Source organism: Schistocerca cancellata, chromosome 1 (assembly GCF_023864275.1).
Source record: "Schistocerca cancellata isolate TAMUIC-IGC-003103 chromosome 1, iqSchCanc2.1, whole genome shotgun sequence".
Lineage (NCBI taxonomy): Eukaryota > Metazoa > Arthropoda > Insecta > Orthoptera > Acrididae > Schistocerca > Schistocerca cancellata.
In genome coordinates this window covers 1,106,819,014-1,106,837,131 of record NC_064626.1, presented here as the reverse complement: position 1 = coordinate 1,106,837,131, position 18,118 = coordinate 1,106,819,014, and the positions used below count along the sequence as shown (strand labels likewise).

Here is an 18,118-nt window from a genome sequence, read left to right as displayed (position 1 = left end):
TGTACAAATCAGCTTATCTTTAAAAAACGCGTAGTCTAAAAATTTAAATATCTTTCAAAATACGTTACAAAAAATACATATTTGAAAAAGTCTATACGTAAGTAAGTCACCATACTGAAAGCAGTACATATATCTTACATAATGTCAGTGTAAGCTTTCCATATTGTGTCAATTTGTAACTTCTACAGCGTGAGTTCTGATCATGCTCTTGTTCATGTGAAGAGCGAAACCGGTCATAATAAAAATACGAAAACGTACGTGCGCATAACCAGCGTATTAACTAACACATAAAATCCTACAAATGAATGATAAATGGAACAATTTATGCCAATGACATGTGACGCTATGGACGATAAGTTTAGCGGGTGGAAAGTTAGCTGCTAATCGCCGAAGTACATGTAGTGAGGTAAGCAGCGTGCTGTCAGAAAACCCATCAGCGAAAACAAAGTTCAAAGCCTATGACGGTGTCAGAAGCTGTAGCCAGAGGAAGCGGAGTCAGTAGCTAACGTGGTGGGAAATTGGGTATGGAGGAAAGGAAGCGTGGGCACAACTCTACACTTCTGCTTCAGTGAAACAACTAGTGCTGGACATTGCCTATCCAAAGTCGCAAATACGATCTGTGAGACAAATGTAACTAGCGATATTCATAGCATTTTTATGGTACTTTTCAGAACACATCTTTGAATTGGTGTAAAGAGATCAACAGCGAGCTCGCTGGAAATATTACCGCGTAAATAGAGCGCGAGACGCACAGTGGGGCCAGAAGCAACAACTGAAGTAAGCAGAGAAACATTCCCTAATCGGTAGCCAAAAGGGACGATCTAAAGTAAAGACGGATGAAAATGAAAATGGGCATAGTTTAATACTTCAACTGTAGTGAAATAAATAGTTCAGCAATTAGTACAAAATTCTATACAACTACGTGAAATAATTGTAATTAGCGACATTCATTCCAATTGATGTAATACGTACTGACTAAAGTTAAGTTAACCGTTGTTAACCGTAAAGACCACTTGTAACTATAAGCTAAATATCAGTAACTACAAAAATTGAATGTCTGTAAGGCTAAGGTGACTCGCTATCTGTTAGTTTTGAATGGCTTGGTATCTGTAATTAACTGCTAATGTAAATGGCTAACCACTCACAACTAAAAATGAATTACTACGTATTACAGTAGAAGACTAACAACCTGTAACTGTCGATCATCAACTTACAGAAAAATAAATGTTAGAAAGATAATGAGCAAGTACATGTAAGAAATACACCCAAGGTTGAATGCCTCCAGCTGCGAACAGCTCTTTTAATGTAACTGTGTACCGCTAACTAACACCTACTACATGCAACACTACATGGACAAAGTATAGTGTGTAAAATATTGCTAATTAATTTTTTTGCGTCACTAGTCTTCTGACTGTTTTGATGCGGCCCGTCACGAATTTCTCTCCTCTGCCAACATCTTCATCTCAGAGTAAAACTCTCAATCTGCCTCATCAGTATCCCAAAGTCTTTCTTCCTCTACAGTTTTTACCGTCTAAAGCTCACTCTAGTACTATGGAAGTTATTACCTAACGCCTTAACAGATGATCTACCATCCTAGCCCTTCTTCTTGCCAGTAATTTCCATATATTGCTTTCCTCTTGGATTCTGCGCAGAGCCTCCTCATTCCTTACCTTATCAATACACCTACTTTTCAACATTCGTCTGTAGCACCACATCTCAAATTCTTCGATTCTCTTTTCCAAAGATCTTTTCCAACGATCGTTTTCAAACCTACATTCTGAGACATTTTTTCCTCAAATTAAGGCTCATGTTTGATTTTAGTAAACTTTTCTCGGGCGTTCCTGGCCAAGAATGACCTTTTCCTGGTGCTAGTAGGCTTCTGATGTTCTCCTTGCTCCGTCCGTCATGGGTTACTTTGCTGCCTAGGAAGCAGAATTTCTTAACTTCATTTACTTCATGACCGTCAAACCTGACGTTAAGGTTCACGCTCTTCTCGTTTCCGTACCTATGTTTCCCATTCCCGCATTTGTGATTGTCCCAACTGAACTGCGTACTGAGCTATTTCTTATCGCAGTATCTACAGCCTTCGAAAAATTCAAGCATATCTCTTCATTCCTTAGTATTTCCGTATCCTATTTCTTTTGCGTGCTGATTCTTCCTGACTAGTCTCTTAAACGTCAGCCTACTATTCATCACTACTACAGCGTGATCTGAATCTGTATCTGCTCCTGGATACACCTTTCAATCCAGTGTCTGAATTCGGAATCTCTGACTGATCATGATGTAATGTAACTGAAATCTTCAGGAATCTCTCGGCCTTTTATAAGTATACCTCCTCCTCTTGTGATACTTGAACAGATCATTTGCTATTACTCTGAAATTTATTACACTGTTCAATTAATCTTTATCCTCCCTCGTTCCTTGTACCAAGCGCATATTCTCCCGTGACGCTTTTTCTGCTCTTTCCCCTACAACCGCATTCCAGTCCCCCATGACTATTAGATTTTCATCGCCCTTTACTTACCCCTTCTATATCCGCGTATATTTTTTCTGTCTCTTCATCTTCAGCTTGCAACGTATACTTGAACTATGGTTGTCAGTGTGGTTGGCTGCCGATTCTGATGAGAACGAGTCTATCACTCAACTGTTTGCGGTAACACACTTTCTGCCCTGCCTTCCAATTCAAAACGAATCCTACTCCCGCCACACCACTTTGCGCTGCTATTAATATTACCCTATACACAAGTTAATACGCTGGTTATTATTTACATTTTCGTCTGTTTTATGGCAACTATAGTTGCATAACTTTTCGTTTTACAATTTCATCGTCCTGTTACACCCACTCTGAGTCTGACCTGAAGACATACAAGTCATTACCTTATTAACTCCAATTGTTGCATGATGCCTAAACTTGTTGTAACATAATCGTAAATATACTACGACCCATATGTAAGCACTCACGAGCTCTTCCTGCATTACCGCATTTTATCGTTGTATTACATATTGCTCTTAGGTTCTTATGGGACTGCAGTTCTGTACCCACCTGCTTATTTTTGACAATCGCTAATAGTACGATAATTTTCAGTATGTAACATCTCTTTGTCTTTAAATTTTTAAACTTTTTATTCTTAAATTTTGTAATGTTCTTATCTGATTGTACTTATTTGTGGTATATTTTTCTGCACAGTCATCTGACGAAGGGAACTAGGTGTCCGAAATACAATGTCTTTTGTGCAACCGCTTGCTGATTTTTTTCGACAAATATGCTTACAGTTGCTGAAGATATGTAAAGTACTAAACGTAAACTAAGTACCAGCCTAATGTAACAATAGGGACCAGCAACGCGTTCTTCACCCCCTGTGCAGCTGTGGATACTGTCTTCTTTCTTCTGTTTGAGAAATTCTCAGTCATCTGTTATTCTTGTCCTTTCATGAATATATTCTAAAGACTTTCTTTCTCTTTAATCTTCGCCCCCTTTCTTACTGAAATGAAATACTTGTTTCTGCGTCTCCATGAATGTAGATGACAATCTTCGGATGGATCACAGCTACTTCACAGCTATCTACCGAACTCGAACACCAGAATGGATCTTTGAACTGCAGTTGCTTACGATGAACATCCACAATATTAAGTACCACAATCTCTTATTTACTGTTGTAGACTTTTCCGTCAGACTAGAAATTAATTTTTAGTTATTCGTGTTATCATATTAGAAAGTGAATCGATTTACACCCTATCCTTCTTCTCTTCACAAGTTCGCAGTCTTTTCCTTAAAGATCATTTGAAATGGCAATCTATTTTCTTAATCTGTAGACGCAGCACATGAAATGAACTGTCGAAACAGTGTATCCACGCAAAGTCTGGAGTAACCAACAAGCAGAGCTATTTGTACACGATTATTTTGCAGCAACATTTCAAGCAGCATATTGTTAAAAAAATGCTTCTAAGTAATTAGCTTACCTCTTTGAGTGGGCTCCATTTTATTTAAAGACGGTCGTTAAGTTTGCAGTAAAGTCATCAAAGCTGTAGTGGGGATTTTAGACATTAACTTCAATTAAACTACTAAGCACACTCAAAGAAAATAAGGCTAAAATGAATCTACTACTACATGAAGCATGCCTATTATTTAGAGGTAATTTTTCATATTAATTTATTTACAGAACGGTAATTAACGCAAGTATAATTATCATGTCACATCAAGAGATGATGGTGACTACACAGTGTGTCCCAGTTTCGTTAGGACAGCTTGTGTAAAATACCAAACTGCAATGCTCTCTAGTGACGAGTTGCGGCACTGTATCCTTACAGAGCTGTGTAGAAGATCAAAGCGCTATTTCACTGCCGCGGCCACCCGCGCCGTAATGGAACAGTGCGTGTTGACACTTGTCGGGAAACGGCGGTGGAGCATCGAGGCGACATTTTCTTTCAGTAAAATTCTTCTGGTTGCGTGACCGCATTGTCAGTGTGTAAAACATCAGACATTTCGGCCATAGTTAGCAAAAACACCCTGATGAAAGCCATTTGCAATGGTGGCAGAAACGTCGGAAGTTTTACGCTTTGTCAATGCTGTCACACACTCGGGAGGACTTTATTGAGTCGGCCGTGGAAGATGGCGCTTATAATTAAGTTTTGTGTTAAGTTAGGCATATCAGTCAGTGAATTCGTCGAATTCGACCCGAATACAGAAAGATAGGTTCCTGGTCGCCTCAGCTCACAAAATGAAGATCATGCGCGAAGTTTTGGCCATCAAATGGAGCACAGTCCTTAAGTGCCCACAGAATTCGCCGGATTTGGCCCCAGCTAACTTTGAGTTTCCCCAAATTGAAACTGGCAATAAAAAAGGTACCGTTACTAAGCAACTGAGGGCATCCAAGAAAACTTTACTGTAGTACTAAATACATTTCCAAAAAGATAACTATTGCAAAAAACCTTTAAAACGATTTCGGCTCTGTATTGATTCAGGGGGAGACAATTTTGAATAAATACGGTGATTTTGTGAACATAATCCATCACTTTCATTTTTCATAGCGGGACTGGGACACACTGCGTAAAGACAAAAAATTGAATGAGCTAAGGTTTCTATACCAGATATTCGAAAATAATCAGAAGTTTTAAAGCACATTCTAATTTCTTTCCTAGTCTCAGCAATAGTCCTAATTCTAATCGATAAGATATTGCAGACTTAGATACTGGTCAAAAGGAATACGTTTATTTTGAGATGACTGTTTTCACTGATATCCATACATCGGGAAGATTAGAGTTAGGTAATTTATGCTGAAAAGTATTTTGCATTGGTATCAATGTTCTGCCAAAGTCAGCTTTTCTTGTTAACATAACAGGGATTCAATTACTACAATTTTTTTTAGTTTCTTTATGATATTCTCAAACTAAAGCAACATTTTCCTTTCTTTTTCAGGCACAAGGGGTTCCTGAAAGATTGCCCCAATGGCCTGCTCACGGAACAGGTGAGAAGTTTTACAATAAATAATTCATAGCCAATATTTTCATATCCGTAAGTCCGCCAAAATTTCTGCAGTTAACAGCTAACAACGATGACGTATTTTCGTTCTTTCCTTAGGGCTTCATCAAGATCTACAAACAATTTTTCCCACAAGGCGACCCGTCCAAGTTCGCGTCCCTCGTCTTCAGAGTGTTCGACGAAAACAACGTGAGTTAAGCACACTGATCAGAAAAATATAATCACTCTTATAGCTACAGAAAAGAAACAGTTTTTTTCATTAAAATACCATCATTACAGTTTTTGTTTTTGTAGTAATCAGTCCTGCTACCGACATGATGCCTTGATAAATATCTTTTTGTCTTGATTTGATCTGTCCACCTGTATATACTACGCTGTATTCAGTGTCAGCGATAGTCTGATGGGCATACTGCAGTCTTTACCTGTAACTGTTGTTTTTGATCCGCAAGTGACCCCTGCAATGCTGTCTTTTGGGATGACGTCGTATATGTTCCGGTAATTGGCCCTCATTTTGTAAGGTGTGCCATTCTTCGTGCTTTTTTTTCAGTCTCTTCACACGGTGCTTTGCCTGTGTATTCAAATCGTTACAAATTTCTGCAGAACCACATTTCCAGTGCCTCCTTTTCCTCTTATAGTTTTTCCGTCGTCTACTTTTTAGTTACATGCAAAGTATCTTGATTCACGCGAGCTTTCCAGAAAGATATCTTTGAATTCCATATGAGTTTCTTATGAGAACACATTGTTATTATATATCGCCTGCACTCTTATACCTTTGATAGCTTCCAAGCCTCGTTCGAGAGTAGTACAGTTACTTCGATACATGAGGTTTATTTCTCTTCCGATGTGGTACATTTTGTAATTTGATCATGTTGTCCCTTTCCTGCTCTTTACTTCTGTAGCTTCTTGACACATGTTATAAGCAGACAAGTAGGGAGATTTTTTAGCAATATCCCTCCACCGACAAGATCATTTAAGGTGGAGCTCTATTTAGAACTGCACCAGGTGTCTATTCTGGCATTCTCTTTAGGGAAGAACATCCTTTACATTCTTCTTTTTTTCACTGACTTGAGTAGAAGTGCAGGACGCTTCTCAGGCGTAAGCGCGAACAGTATCATCAAACCAGTTAGTGGGAAAGAGGGCGCATTATTGGCATGAGAGAATGCGATGCATCCATCGGAGAAATTGCTGCTCGTGTAGGACCAAGTGTTTCGGCAGTGCAACGGTTGTGTGCGGAATGGTTCACGGAAGACCGTAGAACACGACGAGATGGGTCACACCGCACCATACAGACCAGCCCTCGAGAAGGTGGATACCTCACCCGAATGGCATTGCACGACAAGTCTGCGGCCTCGTCAGCTCTGGTGCAAGAGTGGAAGAGTGTAACACATCATACAGTATCAGGGGTCACAGTCCGTCGCCGTTTATTATGGCACGGGTTACGTGCTCGCCTTCCACTTTGCCGCCTACAAAGGTAGGCGGCAAAGTCTACCTGTGCAGAAACGACGTCACTGTGAACGGGAATGGCATCAGATAGTGCAATCGGTCGAATCCAGGCTCTGTTTGTTTGAAAATGATGGCCGCAATTTGATTCTCCGCAGACAAGAGGGAGTGGCGTCACAGCGACTGCATTCATACTAGACATACAGCGCCAACTCGAGGTCTTATGGTGTGAGGTGCTATTGGGTACGAGGGAAAATCACAATTATTTCGTATCCAGGGCACTGTGGCCAGTGTGCTTTACGTAAATGACGTCCTATGATCCGTACCCATACCGTTTCTGCACAGTACCCTAGAAGCCATTCTTCAGCAATCCAATCCACGACGATACTTTGCTGCACGAACAAGTGCCTTCTTCATGTCACAGGATGTCAGTCTTTCGCCCTGTCCCGCTAGATCTGAAGACTTGTTGCCAATCGAAATGTGTGGGATATGATGAAACGACGAGTGCAGCGCAGTGACCCAATGCCGACCTCCAGAGGTGAACTTTGGAACCTGGTGAAAGCGGCATGTATGGCTATGCCACAGGACGCCATTCACTCCTTATACGCGTCGATGTCATCTCGCATGGATCAAGTTATCAGCGCCCATGGCGCACCTTGTTTCTACTAGGCAACAGGACACTTGCTGGACCGCTATGATTGGAATACTAATCATTTCTACAGAACATACTAACTTACATTTGTGAATGCGACTGTCCTCTCTCTAGTCTTTCAAGGTGTTCGTTTTTTCTGAACATGAGTGTAATATGAGCGTGGACTTTAGACATGAGAGTGGAAGCAAAGGCGATTGACTGACGATTGTAGGCAGGCGGGAGAGGCACTTTCAAATATGGCGCCAGGCCCTCGCGCCACCTAGCCCGCGGCTAGTCAAAACTACCAAGAAATGCATAACTCGCCTCCCCGTGCATGCATCAAATCGGTTCTCTCTGGACGGTTCCAGACGCTGCAGTCGCGCCTGTGTGAGAGGAACAGCGTGCTTCAGTCGTATACATTTTTACTCCTCATGACGATCGTGGACACAATTTCCGAATTCTGGAGCATTTTATTCGAAATGATGTGACTGAAAACCGAGAATATTTTATGCTTATCTACGTACAGGGTGATTCAAGAGGAATGTCTCATAATTTGTGAGGTGATTCTACATGTTAGAATAAACCGGATAGTCCTCTAAACGTGTGTCCCATTTTCGATCTTTACGGAACTGGTGCGGGTTGAAACAACACCCATTTGTGAAGGCATATCAAGACAAGTACGAATATTACTTACCGAAGTGTTGTGTAGACACTGTAGTGGGCATAATAATGATGGGAGAGATGAATGGTCCATCCTACAAGATGTGTGCGTTTTCTGTAACAGATGGCAGCACTGTGACGTCGCACAGAGGCAACAGCTGCAAGTATACCCAGTGTGCAAACGTGGATTGGATCAGTGAGCAGCCGTGAGGCCGTTTGCGTGTCGTGCTTGTGTGTTGTTTAATTGAGTAAGTCCATTGTAGCTGTGAATACCGACATGCAGAATATGCAGACACGTTGTTTCTGTACGGGTACTGTAAGGGCAGTGGGCAGTGCCCATGTGACTGTGACGGAGTACCACAGGCGTTTCTCTGATCGACTATTGCCCTGTGCCAGAGAATTCCCCAGGGTTTTTCAAAGATTACATGAATGCGGAGCACTACCCAGTTTACGCGTAACATCAGAACGTGAGGCCATCCAGTCGTCTGAGGAAGGATCGACATTATTGCAATGTTACAACGGAGTTACACCACCAGCACACGGCGGTTTAGCTATCAGCTCGATGTTCCACAAACGGGCGTGTGGCATACGTTACACTCCGATGGCTTGTATCCGTTCCACGTGCAGCCCGTGCAACATCTACATCCAGGTGACTCAGTAAGCAGACAACAATTTTGTGAATGGTTGGCTGTACACAGAAACGTCGTGCAATACACTTTATTTACAGATGAAGCTACGTTTACGTGCTGTGGTATCAAGAACACTCGCAGTTCTACATGACACTAGGGAAGCAAGATTCCAAATATTGTAAGTTTGTGGTAAGGTCTTATGGGACCAAACTGCTGTGGTCATCGGTCCCTAAGCTTACGCATTATTTCATCTAACTTACGCTAAGGACAACACACACACACCCATGTCAGAGGACTCGAACCTCAGATTGCGGTGGAGCGGAGCCGCGCGGGCCGTGACAAGACGCCTGAGACCGCGCGGCTACCCCTCGCGGCCAAGATTCCAAGTTAGGTTCTCACAAGGGAACCTCCCCATCGCACCCCCCTCAGATTTAGTTATAAGTTGGCACAGTGGATAGGCCTTGAAAAACTGAACACAGATCAATCGAGAAAACAGGAAGAAGTGTGGAACTATGAAAAAACTAAGCAAAATATACAAACTGAGTTGTCCATGTGCAAGGTAAGCAACATCTAGGAGAATGCGAGCTCAGGAGCGCCGTGGTCCCGTGGTTATCGTGAGCAACTGCGGAAAGGGAGGTCCTTGGTTCAAGGCTTCCCTCGAATAAAAAGTTAACTTTCTTTATTTTTACAAAGTTATGATCTGTCCGTTCGTTCATTGACGCCTCTGTTCACTGTAATAAGTTTAGTGTCTGTGTTTCGCGACCGCACCGCAAAACCGTGCGATTAGTAGCTGAAAGGACGTGCCTCTCCAATGGAAACCGAAAACATTTGATTGCAAGGTCATAGGTCAACCGATTCCTCCACAGGAAAACACGTCTGATATATTCTATACGACACTGGTGAAGACATGTGCGTCACATGACAGGCATATGTTGTCGACCCACCTAATTTGTACACTTGGTGAATGGGTAAAAAGATTCTTCTACCTTGCCCAATTTAGGTTTTCTTGTGGATGTGACAATCACTCCCAAGAAAGTGTGAAAACATAAGAGTTTGTCACATAAACTGCAACAAATGAATGCAATAGCTTCACAGTCGCACAGTTTTGCCTGTGCTCTGTCAAAACATAGGTTTTTAACGTTTTCAAATTTTTCCGTGTGTAAACCATCAAATCCTGCAGAGCAAATCTGAACATGTCCTGGAATTTGGGAGAGCGAAGTTGATTATGTGTGAGTACCTGAACTTTGATAAGTGTCTGAAAATAAAAAATAAAAATCTTCACCAGAGGGAAGATTCGAAACAAGGATCTCCCATTCCGCAGCTGCACACGCTAACCACGGGGCCACGGCGCTCTTGGGTTTACACTCACCTTGATGTTGCATATCCTACACATGGACTACTCAGTTTGTATATTTTGCTTATTTTTTCATAGTTCCACACAACGTCTTCCTGTTTTCTCGATTGATCTGTGTTCAGTTTTTCAAGGCCTATCCACTGTACCAACTTATAACTAATTCTGAGGGGGGTGCGATGGGGAGGTCCCCTTGTCAGTGAGCCTCTGGTGTTGCGTGATTGATGATCTGGTGATAGGGTCTGTGTCGACAGCTGCAGCATATACACATTTTGTGAAAGAAGACCTATCTGCGTTTTTGGAAGCCGTGAAGTTACAGCACCAACTGGAAATGTATCTGCAAAATGATGGATCACTGGTTCACCGTACCATACAAGTATCCCCGTATCCGAATAACACATTTCCTCAGCGATGGATTGACCACGACGGACACATTAATTGGCTGCCAAATCACTCAACCTGACACCTTTAGACTTGTGTTTATGGGGATGGTTAAAGAGGGATGTGTATGCTACGATGGCTGATAGACGTAAAGAACTTGCTCATTAAAGCCAGCGCCGCGCGGGATTAGCCAAGCGGTCTAGGGCGCTGCAGTCATGGACTGTGCGGCTGGTTCCGGCGGAGGTTCGAGTCCTCCCTCAGGGATGGGTATGTGTGTTTGTCCTTATGATAATTTAGGTTAAGTAGTGTGTCGGCATAGGGACTGATGACCTTAGCAGCTAAGTCCCATAAGATTTCACACACATTAAAACCAGCCAAGATGATGTTCGATGTACAAAACACCGCACATTCCAATGCGCTGATAAGTGCATTAAGATGGTTGGGGGAGTTTTTGATCACCTTTTTTAGGGTGAACCAGTCATCTGTCGCACCATTATCCTGCCCACCACAGCGCCCACATACCATTTCGGTAAATAATATTCACACTTAACTTCATGATTATTTATGGATGTGTTTAGTCTTCAACTCGCTCCAGTTCCGTAACGATCGAAAATCTGACAAATGTTCACAAGGCTTTTTCTGTTTATTTGCACATGTTAACTCACCTCAAAAATTATGTGGCATTTCTAGAGAATCGCCATGTAGGTTTGTCCCAATTTTCCAATTACCGGCATTACCATAGCTGGTTCTTACTCTGTTTTACTCCGTTGCTCTTCTGCTTCATCAAACCTGACACATTTTGGGACTGATATCTGCTAGAATGAATCTCTAATTAGCCTCATTTTGACTTGAACTTCCACTATTACAGTCCATTGCATAGCCCATTTCCTTTACGTTTTTGTATTTTAACTCACTATTGATCACTAGTAGTTTCGGTCTACGTCTGCATCTAAACATTTTGTGCAGTTCAATGTGTGATTTCTTCAGGCCCAAGTCTAAGGACAGTATCTTTGAGTAGTAAACAAAACGTCCTAGCTCCTGGGTTCGATTTCAGACAATGCTTGAGTTTTGAATAAAGTTTCCTAAGAAATGTCTGTCGAGTACTTATGACGTTCAGACTCACCTCTTTCTAGCAACTGCCGTGTCAAAGAGGGTGGTGGAGTGGACAGAGATCCAATCGAATCCCTTCCCCTTTTGCTGGAACACTGCCGCTATAAGGGTGCATAATCAGCAATGATCGAAAGTATAAGGACGCCGAAGGTAGTATCGATGATTTAACGACTCACGATGTGTACATAGGAAATGTGGCCTGCAATTTAATAAAAAGATAAAAAAAATAAAAAAAATACAATGTCCTCGTGATCTCTAGATTGGCTATATATTCGAGACGAGTTCGTTACTGGAGATTCCGGGAGAGAAGTGGCAAGGGGGAGGTGAATAACCAACAAAAGGGTAACATTTCACAAGTGGGAGCGTGAAACGTAGGAAGTCTGAACGAATTAAAAAAAGCAAGAAAGTCCGAAAATTGAAATACAAAGGCTGAATGTAGATATAGTAGGCGGCAGTGAAGTAAAATGTAAAGGAGATAAGGATTTCTGGTCAGACGAATACACGATAATATCAATAGCAGCAGAAAATCGTGTAACAAATGTAGGATTAATTGTGAATAGGTAAGACGTTGAGTTACCATGAACAGTTCAGTGATAGGACTGTTATCATCCGCTAGAGATCAAACCAGCGCCAACAACAACAGTTCAGGTATACATGCCGACGTCACATGCAGAAGATGGAGAGGTAGAAAAAGTACACGAGAACAGTGAACGTCAAATTCGGTACGTAAAGGGAGATGATAATCTAACTTTCATAGGGGACTTGAACACGGTAGTAGAGGAAGGAGTAAGAGTCAGAGTCAATGGAGGACATGGCTTCAGTAGTGGAAATGAAAAGATGAAATACTAAATGAGTTCCGTAATAAGTTTCAGCTTTTGATAAGTAACATATTCTTCAAAAATCGGAAGAGGAAGAATTACAGTTGGAATCAGTCCAGAGGCACTAGAAGATTCCAGCTGTAAAGATGTGGAATACTGAAGTTCGAGGGGTGTTCAATAAATAACGCAACCACACTTCATTTCTCTGCCAGTTTTGGTTGAAAAAACTGAGGAATTAGTTGTGGGACGCCTTGGAAGAATCCGCTGCAGCCCCTACAGTTTAACGAAGTTCTTACAGGTGGCGGAGCCATACGTAGTCTTAAAAATGGCGCATGTAACGGAGGTGCATCCCAAGCAGAGCGCTGTCATGGAGTTTCTTTTGGTGTAAAACCAGAGCATCACAGATATTCATAGACCCTTGCAGAATGTCTACGGAGACCTGACAGTGAACAAAAACAGGGTGAATCGTTGGGCAAGGTGTCTGTCATCATCTCAAAGAGGTCGAGCAAACCTGACTGACCTCCCAGTGTGCCGGCACGTCGCACTCCTGCAATGTTGAAACGAACGGGCACTCTCATTCGTGGTGATCGACAGATCAAAATCAAACACCTCGATGGACAACGCAAGGCCTTACAAAACTCTGCGAACCCGAAGGAGCTCATATAACTGCATTTGACTGTGAGGGATTTTCACCTGTCCCGAGATGACTGGGTGTTGTTGTGTAGTCTTCATCATCATCCTGCAACCCTATTACGGTCGGAGGAAGGCAACGGCAAACCACCGCCATTAGGACCTTGCATAGTACGGCGGTGCGGGTATTCCGCATCGTTCCCTTACGTTCTGTCAAGAAGCATGGGACTTCATTTCCATTTCCTAACTGCTTAAGAGTTAGCAGAATATAAAAAAAAAATTAAAGTACCCATTAATAGTGCAAGTAAAAGCAAATCTTTCTATGGCAGATACTCACAAACAGAAAAAGGTAAAACAGAAGTCCTCTTACAATCAAATAAATATTTAACTTTTGGTAATTATGATGCTGATCAAAGTTAAGGGTTCGGCCAAAACAGCGGCCATCAATATAAGCCCTAGGCGCATATAGCAAAACAATCATACGAAATTCAATAGCAAAAGCACAAGGATTTTCACAAACCACAGCGAGCACTTTACCGCACACAAGAAATGTCACTCACCGTTATTCTTGCGTCCAGGTTAGGAGAATTAAGGACCGTGTAGCAGCCACCTCCGCCAATGACGACGACAGGAAATGCCTAGTTAAATGCAGCCTGTGGCCTGCTACCGCACAAGCTGAGAGATGCGACAACTCTCCAGTGGGAGCAGGCTGCTCCTCAAAGTCAGCATCCACCATCCAAACAGTAAGAGTGGACATACGTGGCTTGCAAGCCTATACCGCGATCCAGAGAGACTCTTCGAAACAGTCAACCCGCAGCAGACAGTTGCCAAGTGTCAGTTGCGTCTGCTCTTAAATCCCGCTCGAAACACGGCAAGGGCACCACTTACCCAGACGTCAGGGAAACCGTAGCAAGGTAATGAAACACAAATACGTTTCGCAAGGAAATATATCGATTTCAATGTGGGCACAGCTCAAAAAGATGATCATTGTAGCATTTGACATGTTTTGCTACAGAAAGATGTTGATAATTGATTTTATAAGATAAGGAATGAAGAGATTTCTCGTAGAATCGGCGAAGCAAGGTATACATGAGAAACAGTAACAAGAAGTAAGGGCAGGATAATATGAAAGATATTCGATTTTGCTACAGCGTTCCAATCGCCTTTAACACAGCTTACCAGGTCTTCTATTTCCACATGTATCTTCCCAGCTCCAAGTCATCATCTTGTAGTTTGCAGTGAAAACATTTGCATAATATGTATTCGGAGTTGTAAATACGAAAAATCATCAGCTATATAAGGGAATGATGGCAATGTAAAATTGTGCAGCACCGTTGCTCGAAACCAGATTTCCCATTTCATGCGAGCAGTCGCATTAACCACTTCGGCTATCCATGCACGACTCACAGCTAGACCCAGACTTCCATATGCCCGAACGAACATTCCATCGTTCTTATTAACAACACAGGCACTGCAATATCGTAAAACGTTTACGCTGTTGGACGCAGTAGGCTTTGTTCCGTCTCAAAGAAGAATGTGGTACCTGCACTATTCATTATTATACTAAAAATTTATTTCATAACAGGTGTAACTGCAAATGTTATTAATTAATAGTAGCCTAAACAGATATTTCTGTGCTCTTTGTATTCCAGTTCACTAGTCAATAGTCTAGCCTAACTCACATAGCCAATTTGCCACGTAATATTTGAAATATTCCCATTTATAGAACTTAAACTTATTCTTTCTCTTCCTGACTATCCTGTACTGAGTCGTCCCTACCAGCATATTGAAACAGCGTATAAGTTCACACCCTCCACCTTCGCTTTCCCCCCCCCCCCCCCTCTCCTGCAATTTATCTAGAAAGAAAGCAGTTACCATGAACAAAGTATTTAAAACAGCAAGCCGCGTTGACGCACTCCTTATACTATGTTTATGCTACAATTTCCATTAACTTCTGTGTGCCCCAATTGTGGCTCATTGACGTTTGGAGCTAGTTTCCGCTCCTACTGTAAGAGAGAGTGCTCTGAACTTTATCCGCTCCTCTACTCGCTTTCGAGAAGGCCATCGACAGAAACTAATGACCTCTCACATCTGGCACATTTTGCAGTTGTTTTGTCAACTCAGTTAATGATCAGACACAAAACCTAGATCTTTTTTAAACTGCCAGAGAACGGTAACACTAGACCACGTAGAACCAATGTGGAAAGAAATGAGAAAGGGACAGAGGCAGATAGAGATAAATGTAAGCATGTCCACCATTGGCGGCGCAGAATTTCAGTACACCGGTGCGTAAAACGTAAGGATGAAAATAGCTCCCGCTTGATATGATACTGCCAACTAACATAGATTCAAGAAACTCGGACTACGCATTGACTAGGCATTTCCTGCCGCCATAATTGGAGTAGGTGGCCACGTACATAGTCCTTAATTCTCCTAACCTGGACGCAAGAATAATGGTGAGTGCCACTTCTTGTGTGCGGTAAAGTGCTCGCTGTGGTCCGACTGTGACAGCATAGTAAAGAAGGTAACTAAAGGAAATGCGCAATGAGCCGAACAGAACTAACATATTTATTCAAAGACAATAAACACACTGACGTCTCTCTGATACGTTACAGAAGGCGAGACATGGTTCTTAATAGATTGTTTGATTTTCACGGACGGCGACGCATGCTCCGCACCGTGGTCCCATACTAGCCGCAACTCGTAAGGAGATCTTGTGGTAGGGCGTTCCATTCCTGCACCAATGCGGTTGACAAATGCTCGATGGTCGTTGGTGCATGTACACGTGCTGTATACCCATCCCACACTTGCTCAATGGGGTGTAAGTACGGGGGATCGGCTGGCCAGTCCATTCGCCACATAACTTCTAGTCCCAAGAGCTGCTCCACATGGGCTATTCGGTGTGGTACGGCGTTGTCACCAATAAAAATAAAGTCACCGCCAAAAGGCGTTGATTCAGCAATGTTCCTGGGTGTATTACCGAGACCTGCATCTCGACATATGGTGGTACCTCCAGAATTGTCCAACATGATCGTTTTGGTGGTCCAGCAGTTACGTTGTGGTAAGGCACAACGTTACATGGGCTTATTGCCCTGCAAATATTTGAACACGTTACACTTACCAGTTACCGTTACTGTGACCCTGTACTTCTTCCTCATGTGCTTCTTTTAAAGCCTGAATTCGGCCCTCATTTGATTTTTAAGGATGATAATGACCGAGCGCATTGAACGGCGAAGGTGTAGGAGCTCTTCGAACGAGAGGATATTCGGCGAATGGACTGCCCTGCCCCTTCCTGCGACTTAAATCCCTTCGAGCAGGTGTGGTACGGGTTGAGCAGCACGTCCATAAATACCAGTGACCACCCACCAGTTGTCAACCGTGCTGGTTGAGGAATGGAACGACCTACTGTAGTACGTTATTTTGTGATTACGTAGGCTTTCCCGGCGTAATAAGTCATGAAAGTCTCTCCGGGTTTGCTGCCGGATCCTAAAATCAACTTGACTCGATATTTCGGCGATGCAACTGGTCGCCATCTTCAGGAAAATGCTGCTTTTGCTGATGAGTCTCAGCTGGACCAGTTGGATCGCCGAAATATCGAGTCAAGATGATTTTAGGATCCGGCAGCAAACCCGAAGAGACTTTCAGTACGTTATTGTCTTCGAATAAATGTGGCATTTCTGTTCGTTTCATTCCTATTTCTTTCAGTGATTCCTGTACTATAATGTAACAGCTTTTTCCGCGTATGCTCCAATTTGCGTCAAGTTGTTTTACTTGATAGTGTCGTATCGTGTGAAATTTACTTTCACCCTTAAATGTTGCACGCCAGTGTAATATGAAGTTTGAATACAGTAACAAATGAGTAGATCAAACATGCATTCTTCATAAAATATTTATAATGTGTTAAAAACAAACAGACATTGCCTGCACGAAGTAATGCTCAGCCTTTCAACAGGACGGTTCCATCGAGTTCGAAGAGTTCATACGGGCCCTGTCCATCACGTCCAGAGGCAACCTCGACGAGAAGCTGCATTGTGAGTGTCGGCGCCTCTGCACCAACAGATATCAAATAATCACGCTTCCACAAATTCACCAAAATTGGCTTTAATATATCTTTATTATTATTTAATTTATATATATAAATGTCTAACGGAGAATGTCATTGCTTATCATTACAGGGGCCTTCAGGTTATATGACGTCGATAATGATGGCTACATTACCAGAGACGAGATGTACAACATCGTGGACGCCATCTATCAGATGGTGGTAGGTATTCTTCTCGTAAAAAATGCGACATGATTCACATTAGACGCAACTTGGGAACTGATTATAGCCTGTTATAGTTTTCGGAATACATTTTAATTTAAAGAACCAGGTTGGGGGTACCAAAATCTCCTTTCCATTTTGATATCTATTTCATATGGTTTTAGAATGTTTTTCCACTACTGCTGACTACCGTTACGAATGAATGACTTCAGATATACGGCTGAAATGATTTCTCTGAATTTTACTGTGTAACTTATAAATTAACGTGCTCATGTAACATCATAAAACTGTACACATACCTCCTCATAAACTATGTTCTGGTTATACTCTTCAGTTTGAAGACTGGGTTAATGCTGCACTACACGCCAGTCAATCCTATGCAAACCTCTTCAATTCTGTGTAACCTAGTTCAACCTGTATCCATTTTAAATTGCTTATCGTATTCATGGCTAGGTCTCCCTCCACAATTTATGCCCTCTCCCCAAACATACACGCTTCAATCCATTACTAAATTGATGACGCCTTGATCCCTTGTGTTCTGTCAACCGAACACTCCTTTTAGTAGAGCTTTTTTTTTTGTTTTTTTTGTTTTTTTTTTTTTTTTTTACACCGTCAGAGTGACTGCCTATTCATATTCATTAGTTATTCTAACCGTCCATGGAATCTTCAGCACTCTATCGTGGCAACACATTTCAGAAACTATTCTCTCCTGCCTGAACTGCTTA

General features: G+C 42.2%; 1 protein-coding gene across 1 annotated transcript in view; it reads left to right on the top strand.

Moving 5' to 3' along the window:
- The window catches only part of LOC126091996 (frequenin-1), a 282,981-nt gene that overhangs the window by 245,423 nt on the left and 19,440 nt on the right, over nt 1-18,118 (top strand). The window contains exons 3-6 of the mRNA XM_049907372.1: nt 5,417-5,465; nt 5,579-5,668; nt 17,082-17,160; nt 17,305-17,393. Coding sequence (XP_049763329.1) covers nt 5,417-5,465; nt 5,579-5,668; nt 17,082-17,160; nt 17,305-17,393 — 307 coding nt within the window. The remainder of the gene's footprint in view (nt 1-5,416; nt 5,466-5,578; nt 5,669-17,081; nt 17,161-17,304; nt 17,394-18,118) is intronic.